Below are 20396 nucleotides of genomic sequence, written 5' to 3' on the forward strand. Positions count from 1 at the left end.
TTAACATTTGGGCGGCGTTATGCAAATTTTCCCAGATCGTGACGTAGGTATGTGGGGGTGTGTTAGAACGAGCCGTTTTAGGTAGGCGTGGCTGACTCTTAACTTTTATAAAGAATATCTCTTTGGATTTCAGACTTTAGTCTTTGCAACTTTACAGATCTTCTTTATGCACCAAGAGCTTGTAACACTCCAAAGAGAAAGGAAAAATTGAAATCGCATCATATGACCCCGTTAAAGTAGCCTAATTCCGCGGGAAAACCGCGGACTTGGCAACACTGTTCTTCATGGCTGAATTGGCGCCAATCTCGCAGCGTCCGCTGTTGGTAAAAATAATCACTACACATTTGCTTTGGTAAGCAGTGCAGGTTGTTTTTCTTTCTTTCTTTTTTTTTTTTTTTGCAATGTATCGTTATGAACATTTTGTAAAACGGGACATTTCCAAAGACAGGAAAGTAAAACCGCCTGGTTAACCTAGACTGGAAGCTCTTTGACAACTTCTGGCATGTGGAAACGCACGTCTCACTTTGGTTAAATTGGCCCCAGGTGTACCGATGAGCTCGCGGCACGCTGGACTACAAGAGAACAGTCCAATGCGCAGAAACAGATACATTCATCGCTGTTGGATTTCCTCACATGGGTATATTAGGTCTGAATATTAATAATGGATATCAATAATGAATAGATTATGTGAAAAATTCAGCAATTTATAATTAGTTGCCATTTAGACACTTCATACTGGGCGATTAAAAATGCATTTATAGCTGGGACAGTCCTGCCCTGAAGCGTCCTGGAGTTAAGTGTCTCGCTCAAGGAGCCAGTCGTCGGGCCTCGACAGATTGCACTGTTGATCCCTGAATCCCTCTTCTCTAAATTGTTTCCAGTCCTCAAGTGTCCAATCCTGTTAAAGGTAAAAATCCCATAAAATATTTTCAAATGGAACCAGTGTTAGTCGGGGTTGCTTTAACCGGTAAGATAGCCTACACTACTGTTCAAAGATTTTTTTTTATTTTTTTTTAAATGTCTCTTATGCTCTAAAAAGTCTCTTATGGTCACTAAGGCTGCATTTATTTGATCAAAAACACAGTCAAAATATGAAATATTATTACAATTTAAAATATCTGATTTATATTTGAGTAGGTTTTGAAATGTAATTTATTCCTGTGATGTAAAGCTAAATTTTCAGCATCATTGCTCAGTGTCACATGATCCTTCAGAAATCATTCTAATATGCTGATTTGCTGCTCAAGAAACACTTCTTATTATTATCAATGTTGAAAACAGTTGCATTAATGCGCTGCTTAGTATTTTTGGGGAAACCATTATACTACTTCAGGATTTTTTGTGTGAATAGAAAGAGTTTATTTTAGAATAAGGACATTTATCTTAAATAAAACATTTTTGCAACAATGTAAGAGTCTGAATAGTCAGTTTGGATAAATGTAACTCATCCTGAATAGTATATGTGAGCATTATGGGTAATAATTAGAGCGTGACAAAGTTTTTCAGTCCTTCTGTTTCTTTTGCTCTCAGTAAATAATAAATAATGCTAAATAAATAAAGAATTGCTTTGTTGTGGAGCTTGCATAAACTTAAAACGTTAGCTAAAATATAATTTTAAAAAATCAGAATTTAATTTAAATGTTATATAATATAAAACTGGTACACGTCTTATTTTCTGTTGGTTGAACACGAAAAAATGCAAGAAATTCAGGCGTGTGATGTGTAATATTTTTATTCAACAAGAATGCATTAAAGTGATATGAAAAATTTCAGTTTCAAACTAATGTTATTTTGAAGCTTTGTCATGCAGGAAGAAATTACATTTTTAATAGGCCTATATATTAACATAGAAAACAGTTATTTTCAATTGTAATAATGTGTCACTGTTTTTACTGTATATTTTTTATCAAATAAATGTAGCCTTGGTGAGCATAAGAAAATATCTTTATATTAAAGGGGTCATATGATGCGATTTCAAGTTTTCCTTTCTCTATTACCTATAACTATTATAGGTAATAGTTAAGTTTAACTTGATGCACGAACATAACTGAAACTAAAACTGAAATAAAAATTAATAAAAACTTTATAGAAATTAAAAACTAATAAAAATAAGACAGTTATGTGTGTTAGGCTTATTATAGTTAACTAAAACTAAAATTAAACCCAAATTAATATTTTTTTTTAATTTTCTCTAAAATAAAATATAAAAACTTAAACTTATTTTATTCCAGTAAAATTTCTCATTTCACTTCACAACATTTTTCAATTTTAATGTGACGTAGTAAAATAACTCAAACTGAAATACAAATTAATAAAAAATCTATAAAACAAACAAAACAACTATAGGCTAATAAAAAAAAACGGAATTATAAATAACTAAAAAACATAAAAAATAGATTTTAACCAAAATAAAATAAAATATAAAAAAGCCTTAAAATATTTGATCTCAGCTACAAAATTTTTCATTGTCATTTAGTTTAACTTGACACTAAAATAACTAAAACTGAAATAAAAATTAATAAAAATTATATAGATCAAAAAACAAAACAGGGTTATTATAATTAAGGGTCAGGGTTATTATAATTAACTAACAAAAAACATAAAAGCATAAAGTGCTTTTCAGCTACAACATTTTTCATTGTTATTTAGTTAAAATAACTAAAACTGAAATATAGTGAATAAAAACTATACTGACATTTAAAAAAGAAAAACTAATAAAAATGACGGAACCAAACAACAACCACTAAAACTTAATTAAAATTAATACATAATATATAAAAATAACTAAAAATAACTAAAGTCAAAATATGAATAAAAACTATACATCTCAGTGATACCAAAATAACACGTGTGTGTGTGTGTGTGTATTTATATAACTCAATAACAATAAATATACACAAATTTACACTTTACACACTCCCTTGTTGTTGTCAAGTCAATAGCAAAGCTCCCTCTCTGGCCACAAAAACACACGGCCACACTTCTCTATCATAAGCACTGTCGTGTTGATGCTGTCATGCTAATTAATGTATTTATTACTTATTGTGAAGCTGTTAACCTGTAGCCCACAGAGACCGATGCCAGAATCAATGATGCTGCGCTTCTCACTAGATTTCTGCATCTAACTGCAATATATTGCCAAACTGTTCACTTTATTTGGTTTGTAATTAAATGTTTTAAACTTACAGCACATTCCTGATTACAAATCTCACTAGAACGGTATTCCAGGACTGTTAACACCCGTGGAATTTAGCATGGAGGGGCACAGCTGCAAACATCTGTCCTGTCCATCAAGCCTTCACGCATTCTGATTGGCTAGAATACATGTCAATCAAAACGTATTAGAGGTGCAGTGTGGTCAGGTTAAGAAAGATTTTCTTCTACACACTGCCACATCTCTGACATCCACATGTGCTGTACTGAGATTTAAAGAGAGCAGATATTGGTGTGAGTAGAAAAGTTTCCCTTTGAAAAGTGTTTGCATGTAGTTTTCCTCTGTCTGATAAATGGTTTGACATTTTGGTTTGTTGTTTAGGAAACCTTTCGAACATCATACTGACTTTTTATACATTTCAAATTTAGCTCTATTTTTAATTATGGTGATTAAAAATATTGATTGAAATATTTGAAAATATATTTTGAATGGGTATTTTAAACAGATTTTTCTTTGTCAATACATGCACTACTTTTCAAATGTTTGGGGTCAGGTCGATTTTTTTTATTATATATAATTTAAATTAATATTTTTATTCAGGAAGGGTGCATTTATTTGATCAAAAATGACATTTAAGACATTTATAATGTTACAAAAGATTTCTATTTCAAATAGATGTTGTTCTTTTGAACTTTCTATTTATCAAAGAATACAAAATTTATCAGTTTCCACAAAAATATGAAGCAGCACAACTGTTTTCAACACTTATAATAATAAAATGTTTCTTAAGCAGCAAATCAGCATATTAGAATGATTTCTGAAGGATCATGAGACACTGAAGACTGGAGTAATGATGCTGAAAATTCAGCTTTGATCACAGGAATAAATTAAATTTTAAACTATCAAATAAAAAACATTTAATTTTAAAATGAAACATTTCACAATACTACCATATAAAATATTTCACAATACCACTTTTACTATATATATTTTTTAATCAAATAACTGCATCCTTGATGAGCATAACAGACCTTTCAAAAACCTTACTGACATCAAATTTGTTAACAATAGTGTAACACTTTAAATGAATGAATTTGAGGATGTCTTACGTGGTTTGTCTTCTTTTGCTTCAGCGACAGCAGCAGTCGAGCTGACATGATCATGTTATCAGCATGATTTGAGAATGTTTTAGCCTGCATGGGTTTCCTTTCAGAACTTTGGAGACCCACACACACATCCTAATTTTCCCTAGGCGCTCTTTTGCCTTCCCATCACAGGGTTTCATTACCCTTGCAAAACTGCTACTTCTGCAATACGGGCGATTAGAGAGCGTTCCCTCCCTCGATCCCTCACACACACACACACACACTGATCCGTCTGTCTCTGTCTGTCTCCGTCTGTCTCCTGCAGGCGCGGACTCCACGCGGCGCTGCAGGGCTGCAGCAGCAGTCGCTGGGCGAGCAGGTAGGAGGGCGAATGTGTTATGCGTCTGCGGAGAATTTGGAAAGTATGGCCGATGCTGAGCTGCCGCTGGGCTTCAGTCGCTCCAACATCCTCAGACAGAGTCTTCCACTGGCACGATCGCCCAGCCAGGCTAAACTGAGAGCGCCAGGTATGACACATCAACACTTCTGTGGCATTCTATTTCTACTTTTAGTGTTAGTCAAGCTTTCGTGCACCATTTCATTTATTTCTGCCATTTACCAAACTGAATGGTTTAAAACCTAAACATTTTGTCTACTAAATTTAATTGTAAGTATAAATACTTACTATATTAGCTATTAAAGGCACAATATGTAATTTTTCGCCGCTAGAGGGTGCGTATTCAAAAGAGCCGTGTGAGACACTTTTTTTTATGGATGGGCGCTTTTTAATTAAGTGCTTTTGGACTGATGCATGCAACACTCGCTGAGTGGCATTAAACAGCTTGAAAGATCAAAGACAATTTTTAATATAACTCCGACTGGATTCGTCTGAAAGAAGAAAGTCATATACACCTAGGAAATTTTAATTTTTGGGTGAACTAACCCTTTTTAAGTAAATACCTTTTTATTGTATGTTTCAAAAATTTTAGGGTTGTAAGAAGACATTTATGCTCTCAATGACTGCATTTATTTAATCAAAAATACAGTAAAAACGGATATATTGTGAAATACTTTTTCTTATTTCAAATAACAGTTTTCTATCTGAATATTTTGTAAAATGTAATTTATTCCTGTGATGTAAAGCTGAATTTTCAGCATCATTACTGTAGTCTTCAATGTCAAATGATCCTTAAGAAATCATTCTAATATGCTGATTTGCTGCTCAAGAAACATTTCTTATTATTATCAATGTTGAAAACTGATTTCTGCTTAATATTTTGTAGAAACTGTGATTTTCCGGATTCTTTGATGAATACAAAAGTTCAAAAGAACTGCATTTATTTGAAAAAGACAAATATTTTTTTAAATGATAAATATTCATACTGTCACCTTTGATCAGTTTAATGCATCTTTGCCGAATAAAATTATTAATTTAAAAAATATTTATAGAAATTTGCCATATTGAAATGCATCTACATTCATTTTATACATTCATGAAGCTCAAACCTTAGATTACTGCGCTAGCAACGTCAGTGTAATGGGTTTGATTCCCAGAGAGTGCATGAACTGATAAAAATAGGTACTTTGAATGTAGTGTAAGTGAAGCATCTACAGAAATATAGATTTATTTCCCTGCATGAGTCAATTTTGCAGCATAATTTCAGTGAATGTTCTGGGTGTTTTTACACTCTTAGCACTTACGCAACCATTCAGACTGAGTCTGACTAAATCAATTATATACAGTTAGTTCTGGTTCACTAATTTGATTGGACAAGCAGCGTTCAATATTTTGTATAGCTGCAAGAGAATGTTTCACTGTTTGTATCACTCCACTTTCATACCATTTTTCTGTTGTATTGCATATCAAATATCAACTGAATAATTTTTTTGTGTCTTTCTAGCGGTGTTGTTCTTGCAGTTCGGTGATGAGACGCGGCGGGTGCACATCACTCATGAGCTGACCAGCATGGAGACGCTTCACGCCCTCCTCGTGCACATGTTCCCTCAGAAACTGACGATGGGTGCGTTGCGTTCGCCCGGCACGGCTCTGCTCATCAAGGACGAGGCACGCAACATCTTCTACGAGCTGGAGGACCCTCGTGACATCCACGACCGGTGTCTCATCAAGATTTACTGCAGAGAGGCTCCGATTCGAGACACACACTACAATGCTCAACACACGGCCCACCCCGTACACCACACACACATCGCCAACGGAGACCTGCGGGTGAGTCGACACATAGCTGTGTAACACATATTTAATCATCATTTAATAATTTTATGTCAAATAAAACATCTCTATGTCAGTAACTAATAACAAAAAAGAAACATAACTATTGTATTATTCCAATTTGTAAATAATTATTCATAAATTATTTAAATTAATAATAAAATAATAATCGGATGGATTATGCTCTCTTGTTTTTCACTTTAAATTGTACAGTAGTTCATACATTGAATAAAATATAATTTTACTGTTTTACTGTAAAAGCACATGCATTATCATTTCAGATATACATTTCCTCCCTAAATTATAATTTATACAAAGATAATTAAGATAATGGAAAAAGATAATGCTTTTTTCCATAAAATAAAATTTTTACACTCTTTTACAGTAAAATAACATTTTGTTAAATATAATGTAAATTCACATCATTATATATATATGTAATTGTGTGTGTGTGTGTGTTATATAGTATAAATTCACTATAAATTGTAAAGTGTTTCATACTTTTTCTCCATAAATTATAATTTGTGCAAAGATAATTCATGCTTTTTACCTTACAATACCATTTGTACACTATTTTACAGTAAAATAAAATTTTTTAAATAATATAAATTCACTAAAAAGTAAGGTGATTCATATAATTTCTTACCTTAAAAACAAAATTATGTGTATTTTCTTGTACGCATGAAATTTTTGAAATATTATATGTTTTTCCCCCCGTTACATAAGAACTTATACTACCAATCAAAAGTTTGGGTTCAGTAAGATGTTTTTTATTTATGTTTATTTTTGGAAATAAATGAATATTTTTATTCAGCAAGGATGCATTAAATTGATAAAAAAATATTTAATGTTGCAAAGATTTCTGTTTCAAATGAATGCTGTTCTTTTGAACATTCTATTGATTAAAGAATTTAGAAAATATCTCATGGTTTCCACAAAAATATGAAGCAGCACAACTGTTTTCAACATTGATAATAATAAATGTTTCTTGAGCAGCAAATCAGTATATTAGAATGATTTCTGAAGGATCATGTGACACTAAAGACTGGCGTAATGATGCTGAAAATTCAGCTTTGATCACAGGAATAAATTACTTTTTAAAATATATTCATATAGAAAACAGTTATGTTAAATTGTAATAATTTTTCACAATATTTCAGTTTTTACTGTATTTTTTAACAAATTAATGCAGCCTTGGTGAGCAAAAGAGTCTTTTCTAAAACATACAATATTTACCGACCCCAAACTTTTAAATTGTTGTGCACAGTTAAACTATTTCCAGGCTTTAAGAAATTTTACATTGTTTTTCTGTCATTTTACAGCATAGTTTCACCTACTAGATGATAATAATGAAGAACACATCCTATCCCTTCCTCAAATCTATATTGTGTGTGTAAATGACAGAAAACATGCAATAGCGCGATTCTCTTCTTATACTATGAATCTTTCTTGTCATATGTCATGTGCATTTAACTTCTCCCGACTTCTTCCTCTCTCTCTTTCTCTCTAACTCCTCCAGAGAGAGCTGGTGTACACCTCGAGGGAATCGTCTCCCACGCAGCGTTTAAACACACTCCCGTCTTCCTCTCCTCCCTCTGGATCTCCGTCACGCTCGCAATCGCGTCTTTCTTACATGGGTGGGCGTCCTTCCTCTTACGCCGGACCCCATCCGTCGCCTCAGCTCCACCCCTATCAGCAACACCACGCCCACCCCGGAGGCCACGCCACCCATCAGTCTGGCCACACCCATCCATCATTTTGCCCCTCCCCAAGTGCCATTCTAGAACGGCGTGATGTGAAACCGGACGAGGAAATTGCATCGTCCTCGAAGAGCGTGGTGTTGCTAAAAAATGAAGCGATATACGCAGACCCTTATTCGCTAGTCCAGGATCCTCGGCTCAGCGTGGCTTCGCCGCAGGCTCTGGCATACCGCCGCGGATCTGTGCGCTCTATTGGTGGCTACCCCGCTGCGGCATTGCAATGTGAGCTCGAGGGCGCCCTCTACAGGCCTGGCGGTCCTATATACGCAGATCCATATGCTACGATGGGTTTCCGCACCTTACCTCCAGCCTCGCCTCAAAAACTGTCTGATGGCAGGGATCCGTATGGGAGCCACCCGGGACGAGGGTCCCCTGGGAGACATGGGTTTCGTAAAGATGGCACTGTGTACATAGAGAGTCCCAAGAATCGTCCAGGAGGGCCACCTCTAGAACAGATATGCATGCTTGGGGGCCCCGGAGGAGATGGAGGGCCGGTGCCAGTGTACGGCTCAACATTACCTGGTAACGGAGAGACCAGGTGAGACCAGGTTTTCTCTCCTTAAAGGGATAGTTCATCCAAAAATTAAAATTCTGTCATCATTTACTCACTCTCATGTTGTTCCAAGCCTGTTTCTTTCTTCTGTTGAGCACAAAAGAAGATATTTTGAAGAATGTCGGTAACCAAAAATTTGACGGTAGAATTAAATGTACACAGTACACACACATTCATTATGTAAACACAAACCTTTATTTTGGTTATTGTTTGACAGTCCTAATTTTTATTATATATATTTTATTTAGTAGTATGAGAGAATGTACACATTCTCTGCATTTTTTGGATGAACACTAAAGTTTTGCGAGAGCATGTTGTTTGTATGTGTGTAATGGTATTTTGTGTTTTTAGAGAGCGAATGGAGGCCATGGAGAAGCAGATAGCCAGTTTAACCGGACTGGTTCAGAGTGTTTTGACCCGAGGACCAGACAGCCCGTAAGAAATCTCCACTTCAGTCCAATACTATTGAATATCACTATTAAACCTGAAATTTTGAATGACTTTTGGATCTCTCAACATTCATTTTAATGCTATTTTTAATAATGCACATCCATGCATCATATATTAGCATGTAAATGGAGTTTGTCCTTCATGTTTCCTGTGTTTGTCTTGCAGTGAGAAAGCAGAAACAGCGAGTGACTGTTCTGCACCGGAGAGTGAGTACCATACGGTTTAAGTGTGTTTGAATGCAGCTTAAGCATTTCTGGGAAATATTGTTAAAAAAGTTTAAAATATGAAGACATTTTATTACATGCACTACAGATTGTCACATTTAAAAACCTAGTTGATGGAAAAAGCTTTAAATACACCCTTTCTGATGGATATATAATAAACATGAATGACAAATTGTGTTGTCCCCTGTAGTTTTGTCCGCATTATCTAGAAACTACCATACTAACAAACACAATCAAAATGAATACAATTAATCATAGGCCCATGTAATTCATGCTTGAACATATTAATACAAGAGGTTAATAAAATAATCGTATTGATATGAAGAGGTGACGGTGATGTTCCAACAAAGCCTGAACTGTTTGTGCTTCAGAATAGCTGTTACTAAACTAATTATGTTCACAAGAACAATTAAGTGATGCAGAGTAGGCGTATCAATTAACAGGTCATTAAATGAGTGAATCATGCATGGTGATAATAAGACACGACTGCGTGCCGCACTGAAGGATGTTTGTCTAAATGATAGAAGCAGGCAGGCCAAGTCCTCGAGGACTGCAGTATGATCTTAAAATGAAGCTCATTTGGATTGGTTTACATTAGCTAATGTTGGTTTGTGATTTACGGCTGTAGTCCATGACTGAGTTCATGATTTGAGTGTCAGTAATGTAAATTAACATGAACAGAATTCTTGCTAATGCCACAGACACATCACAATGTGCTAATTCATGTCAGATGTGCATGTTAATAATAAACTTATATTATATTATATTATATTATATTATATTATATTATATTATATTATATTATATTATATTATATTATATTATTTATGTTATGTTAATGGACAGTTAACTGGTGATATTTTATATTTCAGCTGGAAGGTTTAGAAAACAAAAAGGTATATTACTTTGTGTCTGGTTGTCTGTCCCTTTCTCGGTTTCCCCTACGTGTGTTGCATTACAGATTGTGTTGCATTGCGATTTGTGCATTGCAATTTTGTGTACAGAATGTTTGTATTGAGGGATCTCAGATCCTGGAGTTTGAAAACCATCTCTTTATGTATATACAGTGTCTATAAAAAGTATTCACCTCCTTTGACTTTTACATTTCATTAATTTGATATGTATTATTGAAGACTGCAGAGCACTTTGTGTTGATAAATGGCAAAATCCTGAGTTAAATACATAATGATTCATGGAGCACGAAAAGTCCAATGAGGAGTTTGCTTTTATAGGCACTGGATATATATATATGTCTGTCCTATGGATTCTTCCCGAATGTTTTTGTTGTATGGAAATTCCCACTAACACTTGAATGTCAGTGTACTAGAATGTTTGTCTTCCTTTTCCAGTTCCTAAAAGAACCTAATAAGGACGAAAAGTCCAATGAGGAGTCCGCGTTTATAGGCACTGGATATATATATATGTCTGTCCTATGGATTCTTCCCGAATGTTTTTGTTGTATGGAAATTCCCACTAACACTTGAATGTCAGTGTACTAGAATGTTTGTCTTCCTTTTCCAGTTCCTAAAAGAACCTAATAAGGACATCAGAGTCTGTTTCTGAGATTCTAACAGTGTGAATGTATATGCAAACATAAGGATCTGAATTTGAATGTATGTTGCATGAATATACAACGTACTGTAGATGTACTGAGTTGTGTTGGGCTTGTTTTTGGATGTGACTCACAATGTACAAATCAAGACAGAATCAGAAGCCTTTTGTTGTTTTTTTGTGCTTAAAATGGAAATGAGACATTTTCAGAGAGATTTAAATAGATGACTAACAGGCTTATGGATGATCAGATTTCACTATTACGCATTTGAAATGAAATTGCATGTGTTTTTATATGAGTTAAATGTTTTATGTATGACTTCTGCTCCTGTGGATTGTTAGTGTCATCGCCGTCTGCTCCTCTGGCCCTGATGCCGCCTCCTCCCACTGCAGCCTCTCAGCCAATAGCAATGTCCCGTTTCCAAATTATATTATATAGAATTTACATAGTATATTAAATATATAATTTATAATTAATAAATATGAGATATTATTTCTTCTTATTGTTATTATTATATTATAATAATATGTATTTTTATATATTGTTTATTTATTATAATTTATTGTGCACTAGTGTGTATTATTTTGGGAACAGTTAACTGGTAATATTTTATATTTCAGCTGGAAGGTTTAGAAAACAAATAAAGTATATTCCTTTTTTTTTTTTGCTGTGTATTTAATCTTGTGCACATGTGGGAATGAAAAAATATTGCTTGATGAATAGCAAAACTTTTAACTTATGACATATTCATTGGGGGAAAATGATTATAAATAATGCTGCGCTAGTTGTGTGTGTGTGTGTTTTTTGTGCATTTGTAAGCCTCATGCAAGTTCTAAAAACTGCTGTGTATTTATATAGATAGATATTATGATGTATATCAACTCTGACATATTGTATTCTTATTCATTTGAATTATTTATTTATTACTAAATAAATTTTATTTGAAATTTATAATAAATTAATATGAAATACATTTGTTTACATATATATGCTAATATGTATTAATTTATAAAATATATAAAATGTATATATTATATAGAATTTACATAGTATATTAAATATATAATTTATAATTAATAAATATGAGATATTATTTCTTCTTATTGTTATTATTATATTATAATAATATGTATTTTTATATATTGTTTATTTATTATAATTTATTGTGCACTAGTGTGTATTATTTTGGGAACAGTTAACTGGTAATATTTTATATTTCAGCTGGAAGGTTTAGAAAACAAATAAAGTATATTCCTTTTTTTTTTTTGCTGTGTATTTAATCTTGTGCACATGTGGGAATGAAAAAATATTGCTTGATGAATAGCAAAACTTTTAACTTATGACATATTCATTGGGGTAAAATGATTATAAATAATGCCTTAAAGAAATAAGTCATTTTATTCACACAAAGCTATGAAATGGCTTCAGAAGACTGGGGAAATAACACATAAATAATACATTTTTATGGTTTTGGAGCTTGACAGCCAATTGCATGGGAAATGCGTACTGTATGAAAAATATAATTGCATTTGAATGTATCTATTCTTTCAGTTCATATCTAGCAATATTGTATTCATATATCCAGGTTTGTATATCTGTGTGTCTCACAGTTGCAGAATCAGGACTCTGTTCAGGCGTTACTGAGACAGACGGAGTCTGATCTGGGGATGTGTCTGATCGAGGCGTCTCGCACACAAGAAGATCCATTACAGCGGCAGCGTCTTCTTGTTGAGGAGGAGAGGCTGCGCTACCTTAATGAAGAAGAACTTATTATACAACAACTACAGTGAGCTAAAGCACTTACGCCTCTGAATGAGAACACATGCTGAAAAACTGTGCCGCATATGGTTTGTGTTGGATGTGATGTGTTTCCAGCGATCTCGAGCGCTCAGTGGAGGAGATGAGGACGGGGGCGGGGCTTAACCATCACCTGGTGACCGAACAGGAAATAGAACAGAAGAGTCTGGAGCTCAGGAGACTGGGAGAGACCGTCACTGACCTCAAGAGTGAGTGAATGATAAAGAAAGGAATCTGCACACAGTATCATGTGTTCATGCTTCTGACCATTAATGATTATTTTAAAACTTTAAGGAATGATTATTTAAAATAAATAAATAGATAGATAATAATAATAATACATCATCAGATGATAGTTGGTTTGTTTGTTTACACAAAATTTGTAATGTACAGTTGTAATGAACAGCTTAGTCTGTAACTATTGATTCTCTAAAAAAGAACAGGCTAATTAGAGTCATTCATTCAGGATTCGGATTGCACTAGTTGAGCTGTATACATTTTTGATTCACTACAAAGAAACGTTCATGAGTCAGACTATACTGATTGCATTGTACGTTTGTGATTCACTATAAAGGGCTGGTCAGATTACACTGGTTGTGCTGTACTCTGTTTTTGATTCATTAAAAAGAACCGACTCATAAGAGTCATTCCTTCAGGAATCGGACTATACTTGTTGTACTGTATGTTTTTGATTCTCTGAAAAGAGCTGAATCCTAAGAGTCATTTTTCATTAGGTCGAACTATACTGGTTGTGTTGTATGTTCTTGATTCACAAAAAGAACTGACTTACAAGAGTCATTAGTTCAGGAATCAGACCTCACTGAACGTGCTGTGTTTTTAGATTCACTAAACTTAACTGGCTTCTAAAAGTCATTAATTCAGGAATAGGACTAAACTTGTGCTGTATGTTTTTGATTCATTAAAAAGAACCGACTCATAAGAGTCATTCTTTCAGGAATCGGGCTACACTTGTTGTGCTGTATGTTTTTGATTCTCTAAAAAGAGCCAACTCCTAAGAGTCATTTGTTCATGAGTCGAACGATACTGGTTGTGCTGTATGTTTTTTGATTCACTAAAAAGAACCAACTTACGAGAGTCATTAGTTCAGGAATCAGACTTCACTGATCGTGCTGTATGTTTTTTTTTTTTTTTTTATTCACTAAAATTAACTGGCTCAAAAGTAATTCATTTAGGAACCGGACTAAACTTATTGTGCTGTATGTTTTTTAATTCACTAAAAATTTAAATTAAATTAAATTAAATTAAATTAATGACTCGTAAGAGCCATTTCTCGTTTAAAGAGTCAGACTACACCGATTGTGCTATTTATTTTTGATTCACTAAACAGAACATTCCTTCAGCAGTCGAACTACACTGGTTGAGCTGAATGGTTTTGATTTACTAAAAGATCCAGATCTTAAAAATGATTCATTCAGGAGTTGAAATATACAAGTTGCACTGTATGCTTTTGATTCACTAAAAAGAGCCAGTTTATAAGTATCATTCTTTTAGGAGTTGGATTACACTGGTAGTGTTATATGTTTTGATCCACTAAAAAGAATCGTCTCATTAGAGACATTTGTTTAGGAATCAAACTGCTTTGGTTACGTGAAATAAATTTAATTCACAAAAAAAAGGCTTTATGAGACTCATTCGCTTTTAATTGGACTACATTGGTCTTGCTCTGTAATCACTGCACAGTAGCGATGTTGCACCTTTGGTCAGTACATAAATAGTGCATAGTTGTTTTGTGCAGTGTTCTGTAGGCAACATGTTTTTTTTTGGAAAATGTGGAAATCTCTATAATTCAACTATAAGCTAATCCTATGTATTATGTTCTACAATTTATGTGTTTAGATCAGTTCCCCACTTTACAAAGTAAGATGCGTGTGGTGTTGAGGGTGGAGGTGGAAGCCGTCAAGTTTCTGAAAGAGGAACCGCTCAGACTGGAGGCCCTGTTGAAGCGCTGCAGAAACATCACCAACACACTCGCTCTACTACGAAGGTAATGCACACAAACACGTACCCATTCACTCCTGTTCGGATACGTTCTCTACTGCCATGCCTAAAGCATTCCTCCGTGTGTGTTTGTGTACAGGCAGGTATCAGAAGGTGTGTGGAGGACACCCGATGACTTCAGTAGTTCAGTTTCCAGCGTGAGTGACACTGACTTCAGCAGGAGCTCTGATCTAGATATTCTCAACAGCCCTTCTCTAAATCTGCCCGACCTCGGGGGCACCTTATCAGCCACTGCCTCTCTTTCTGCCTCCCTGGGCACTAATACCACAAATCCTGGCCTGACGAGTGCTTCTAGTATAGGTAAACACCAGTTTTACATTCTATTTGACATTTTGAATAATTTAAGGAGTAGTTCACCTAAAAATGAAAATTAACTCACCCTCCGGTCAACAAAGATGTCAATGAGTTTGTTTCTTCATCAGAACAAATTTGGAGAAATGTAGCATTACATCACTTGCTCACCAGTGGATCCTCTGCAGTGAATAGGTGCCGTCAGAATGAGAGTCCAAACAGCTGATAAAAACATCACAAGTAATCCACACCACTCCAGTCCATCAATTAACATCTTATGAAGAGAAAAGCTGCGTGTTTATAAGAAACATATAATAATAATTGATGGACTGGAGTGGTGTGGATTGTGTTTTTATCAGCTGTTTGGACTCTCATTCTGACGGCACCTATTCACTGCAGAGGATCCACTGGTGAGCAAGTGATGTAATGCTATATTTCTCCAAATCTGTTCTGATAAAGAAACAAACTCATCTACATATTGGATGGCATAAGGGTGAGTACATTTACAGCACATTTTAATGGTGAATTATTCCTTTAACTGATATATTTACAAAACAAGCTTTGGGAACATTTATTGGTTTGTGCACGCTGGATAACTTATTCATTGATTTATTGATTTTAGGAGGCACCACTAGTCTATCTAACGTGCTCGGCTCCACTCTTGGTGCCAGTATGAGCATCGGTGGTATTCCTGGCAGCACCACGCTGGGTAACTGGCTGGCAGGAGCCAGGGCAACAGATCCCATCATGCCTGAACTGGACGGCACCTCCGCAGGTCCAATAAAGACCAGCGGCTTGGAAGACCTTCCCGCACGCAGAGAATCTGACAAAGGAGTGTCTGTGGAGGTCCGACTGGTAATGAACACACTTATTTTTCATATGTGTGTTTTCACGGATGTCAGAAAGGATGTGAATTTTTACCGAAGGCTGGCAGACAAGTGTTTTTGAGGGTTTAAATACAACAATAATAATAATAATAACAATAATAATAATGTATTATTATTATTATTAATAATAACAGCAACAATTATAATAAAAATGATTTATTATAAAAATATATGGTATACAATATTATAAATCTTTTAAGGTTGGACTGTTTTTTTTTTTTGTTCATTTCCAGACCTGACAGTTTTAAAAGTACTATAAATATAATCAAATAAATGTAACTTTTTCTTTTACATTAATATTACAATTTTAAAAGGTTTTAATCGTTTTGCTAACTTTAGCCTTTTCCTCTCTCCAAAACCTGGCACTCTAAAAACATGCATCACATCCCTGGTTGAGAATTATTTAAAGTTTGGGAACCTCTGTGTGATAACACATGTGGGTGTGTGTCTTTAGGCTGCAGAGCGAGACTGGGAGGAGAAGAGAGCCAGTTTGACTCAGTTCAGCGCTCAAGACATCAATCGTCTGCTGGAGGAAACTCAAGCTGAGCTGATGAAGGCCATTCCAGATCTGGACTTTGCCGCCAAGCAGATCACGAAACCGGCTGTACCGCCAAAACCCCAGCTGTCCTCCCTCCCAGCGCACGGCTCAACATCTTCTACTCCTAGCTTAACACCTGAACATCAGCCCAGCAAAACCCCACCAAAACCACCCAGCAAAGACGGCATCCCACGCAGGGGTTCAGGTGAGGTTTCATTATCATTGCGCCAAGAACTACAGAAACTGCCTTGTGATTTTGGCTATATTGTTTTATGATTTGACTGATCATTAGACAAATGAATAGGTTTATTGATTGATTTGATTGATTGATCAGGGGATTTGACAGTGCCACGGTATCGTACAGAGAAGCTGTCCAAGTCTCCACCCCCTCCTCCTCCGCGACGAAGTTTCCCATCAGGCCTTGGGCTCACGACCAACAGCAGTGGAGAAGTAATCACCATAAACAAGAGTGTGAAGGTGAACCACAATTTTCAAAAGTTAAGCATTTTTGTAATAAGCCTTATATCTATTGAATGCTAGGTGACGCTGTCTTTAAATTTTTCAGGCACGTTAAGGGTATGCTGTCGATTATTTGCACCAAATTTTGTGCGAATACATTAAAGCATTTAAAAAATAGAATAGTTTGCAACAAATTTCAAAATGGATCACAGGCAACATTCATCCAATCCTGGCAAAATTAGTATAAATGGATTCAGCATGACCCAAGGAACACAAAAAGCTCATGATTTTCTGACATTTCAAAAGTTATGAGCAAAAATAGCCAATTTTGGAACTCATGACCTGTAGGGTGGTGCTGTTCCCAAATTTGGCTTGTACTCTCAGATCATAGTGCTAATGTGCTAAAGTGTGCCCAGTTTTGTTTCAATAGATCAAATTTTGTCAAGATACAGCATCTATTCTCTTCTATATCAACCCTCTAAATTGCGAGTAAATCACTCGCATATGCGACTAAATCTTACTCTGGGCGACTAAATAATGTCTAACATTAGCCATTGGCTAATAAATTCTTAGATTTTACACGCCAGTATGTGTGTGAGAGGCGTTCAACACAGATTTTCACTCGATAAACACGCTGACTGAGCGCTTACTGATCTCATGACCTGTAGTTGGCGCTGTTCCCAAATTTGGCATGTACCCTCAGATCATGGTGCTGATGAAGTGTACCAAGTTTTGTTTCAATAGATCTAAGTTTTGCCAAGATATAGCATCTATTCCATCTATACATTTTAATTTTGGGTCAAAAATCACTAGACTCACATCATCATAACTTTTTAAAAGGGTGGTTGATTACGATTTCACTTTTTTAACGTTAGTTAGTGTGTAATGTTGCTGTTTGAACATAAACAATATCTGCAAAGTTACGAAGCTGAAAGTTCAATGATAACGGAGATATCGTCTTTTAAAATTCTGACAGTTTAATGCCTACAAAAGCGGCTGGTAGGGACTACAGCAAGTTACTTCCCGGGTTCGTGACATCACAAACCCAGATAAACCCCGCCCTCGGGAAAAGGCAGCAAAGGGGGTGAGGCCATGCTGACCTGCTTTAGAGAAGAGGAAGAGAAAACTAGAGGTGCACTGTAAAAATCTATTCATATATGAATCACGATTCTGTCTTCTAACGATTTATCTCATGACTTGTAGTTGGTGTTGTTCCCAAATTTGGCATGTACCCTCAGATCATAGTGCTGATGAAGTATACCAACTTTCATTTCGATAGATTGAAATTTTGTCAAGATATAGCATGTATTCTTTTCTATATATTCTAATTTTCGGTCAAAATGATTAGATTTACGTCATCATAACTTGTGAACAAAAAGGAATATCAAAACTCTGTTCAGTCATTTCTGTTTGATAAACTTATCATCTGAACCAGTTTGGTGATAATTGAACTATATTTCAAGGAGTAGTAGCTTAGTAACAAATTCAAAATAACAAAATAATGAATATGTACTTTGCACTTGATTGGCTGTTAACTGTAAATTAAAGCTTTATTTCCTTTGCTGCAGCTGTTAATATTTCTCGTGCTTCATATCTTGCTGTGCCTGCAGATGTTTATTAGGTTGCTCTTTCATACACGTCTTATTTTTGTAGAAATTGGAGAAGATGGAGAACAGAGAGGAGGCTGAAGTACCGACTCAATCCCAGACGCCTCCTGTCAAACTGAGACGTCCGTCGACTTCCGATGGGCCCCGACCATCATCCACACCTCCGGTCATCGCTGCTTCTGGGATGAAGGAAGATGAGGATGAAGATGAGAAGATAATGGCAGAGCTGGAGGTAAAAAGCTGATATACAGCTGTCGGATGGACAAAAAATATTCTTATCACCATGTGTTGTGTGTATCTACATATAGGATGACATTGAGGTACATTAACTCATTCCTGATTGGTCTGTTATTCAGTAAATGGACAAGAAAGCATTTTTTTTGCTTTGTCAAAATTTTAATACCGCAGATTTGGCAATAATGTGTTGTTAATTTTCCTCCAAACCTAAACATGTCAATGCACTAATCCACACACACCAACACAACAGGCATTTCAGAGAGCCCCAGTGAGACTGAGGGTCACTGCTGAGGCCCAAAGCCCTGCTGAGGTCACTCCTAACAGTGTTGACAGGGCAGGCCAGTGGATCAGCAACTCTCTGTGGAGAGAGGTAACGTGTTAACTGCCAATCCTTCCTCTCAGGCCTCCCTATAACTTCTGGCATTGAGGTTTTTCCTGAACCTTACTAATGCACTCTGGCACAAAACATATTAATCTGTCATCTCTTCAAGTCTTTAACCGGCTGTGCTACTGCATGTTATTAGACGGCTTGAATGAGGTCTGGTATTGAAACCCGGCTATAAAAGCACATTGGGAACTAAACATGTTTTTTCTAACATTTTTATGTTTCTTGACTTGTTATATGTGATATGTGAAAGTCTGTTTCCACCTCAGAAATTTTATAGATTCTAAAAAAAATTATTTTTATAATAATATAATATAATAATAAATAAAATATTATTATTGTTTAGTATTTACATTCTTAATACTTAATTGCTTTATTTAATATATTTGATATAATATTAAATAAAGCAATTAAGCATTAAGCAATTAAATATTATACAATAATTTTTAATTTAATATTGTTATTATTAAATAAACATTAAATTGAATATTAGTAATTTAATTTAGTTTAATATTATATTATATTATATTATATTATAAAGTATTAAGCCATTAAATACTGTATAATGATGATCATATTTACAGTATTAATAATTATAATTTATTTGTAATTAATAATAATGTAATAATTATAAATGTAATTCTAAATTATTATAAATATTATAAATATACACTATTATAATATACATTATGAAATTATGAAATATTAACAAATAAAACATTTTCTCACAATTACAAATGTCTCTCTTATAGAATATTAAGCAATACAATTTTATATTTTCTAATATGTTTTATTATTATTATTATTAATTTTATGTTTCACAATGTGAATATTTCTTAATTTGAAATTTCTCACGATTAGTTTTATTTTTACTCTTAGGTGAAAATGAGCTTCCATACTTAAAACCGGTAGGGTCAAGACACTGGGAGTTTAAGATATCCCTCATAATTTTGTATGCAAAGTCACACATTTTCTCAAAGCAAGCAATCAAGCAAAAAAAAAAAAAAAAATATTAATATAAATTATAAAAAAAATGTAATACAATGACAAAAAGCACATAGCAAAATTACTAAAACTTAAACCAAAATGCCTCTTCTCAGTAATGTTGTGACACTGTGGTAACAAATCAATTTTAACAAGCTTAAAGTCTTTAAAGCCTTTAAAGCAA

At 34.6% G+C, this 20396-nt stretch overlaps 1 protein-coding gene and 1 long non-coding RNA gene across 3 annotated transcripts in view; both read left to right on the plus strand.

The window, feature by feature from the left end:
- The window catches only part of LOC107732062 (SRC kinase signaling inhibitor 1-like), a 30267-nt gene extending 10971 nt beyond the window's left edge, over positions 1-19296 (plus strand). The window contains exons 4-17 of the mRNA XM_016543298.1: positions 4565-4766; positions 6141-6466; positions 7989-8767; positions 9134-9217; positions 9398-9452; positions 12619-12794; positions 12884-13014; positions 14663-14810; positions 14904-15124; positions 15738-15970; positions 16457-16745; positions 16875-17017; positions 18653-18838; positions 19094-19296. Of these exons, the coding sequence (XP_016398784.1) occupies positions 4565-4766; positions 6141-6466; positions 7989-8767; positions 9134-9217; positions 9398-9452; positions 12619-12794; positions 12884-13014; positions 14663-14810; positions 14904-15124; positions 15738-15970; positions 16457-16745; positions 16875-17017; positions 18653-18838; positions 19094-19225 (3105 nt within the window). The 3' untranslated portion in view covers positions 19226-19296. The remainder of the gene's footprint in view (positions 1-4564; positions 4767-6140; positions 6467-7988; positions 8768-9133; positions 9218-9397; positions 9453-12618; positions 12795-12883; positions 13015-14662; positions 14811-14903; positions 15125-15737; positions 15971-16456; positions 16746-16874; positions 17018-18652; positions 18839-19093) is intronic.
- Positions 8688-11423, plus strand: LOC107732125 (uncharacterized). 2 transcript variants are annotated; one of them, XR_001638839.1, is made up of 4 exons: positions 8688-8767; positions 9134-9217; positions 9398-9438; positions 11350-11423. It is a non-coding gene; the product is annotated as an uncharacterized LOC107732125 (long non-coding RNA). The 2 variants fall into 2 exon arrangements; XR_001638840.1 differs by lacking the exon at positions 11350-11423 and adding an exon at positions 10329-10352.
- Positions 19297-20396: the final 1100 nt, after the last annotated feature.

This window comes from Sinocyclocheilus rhinocerous, unplaced genomic scaffold (genome assembly GCF_001515625.1).
Source record: "Sinocyclocheilus rhinocerous isolate Xijiao unplaced genomic scaffold, SAMN03320098_v1.1 scaffold97, whole genome shotgun sequence".
In the NCBI taxonomy this organism is placed as follows: Eukaryota; Metazoa; Chordata; class Actinopteri; order Cypriniformes; family Cyprinidae; genus Sinocyclocheilus; species Sinocyclocheilus rhinocerous.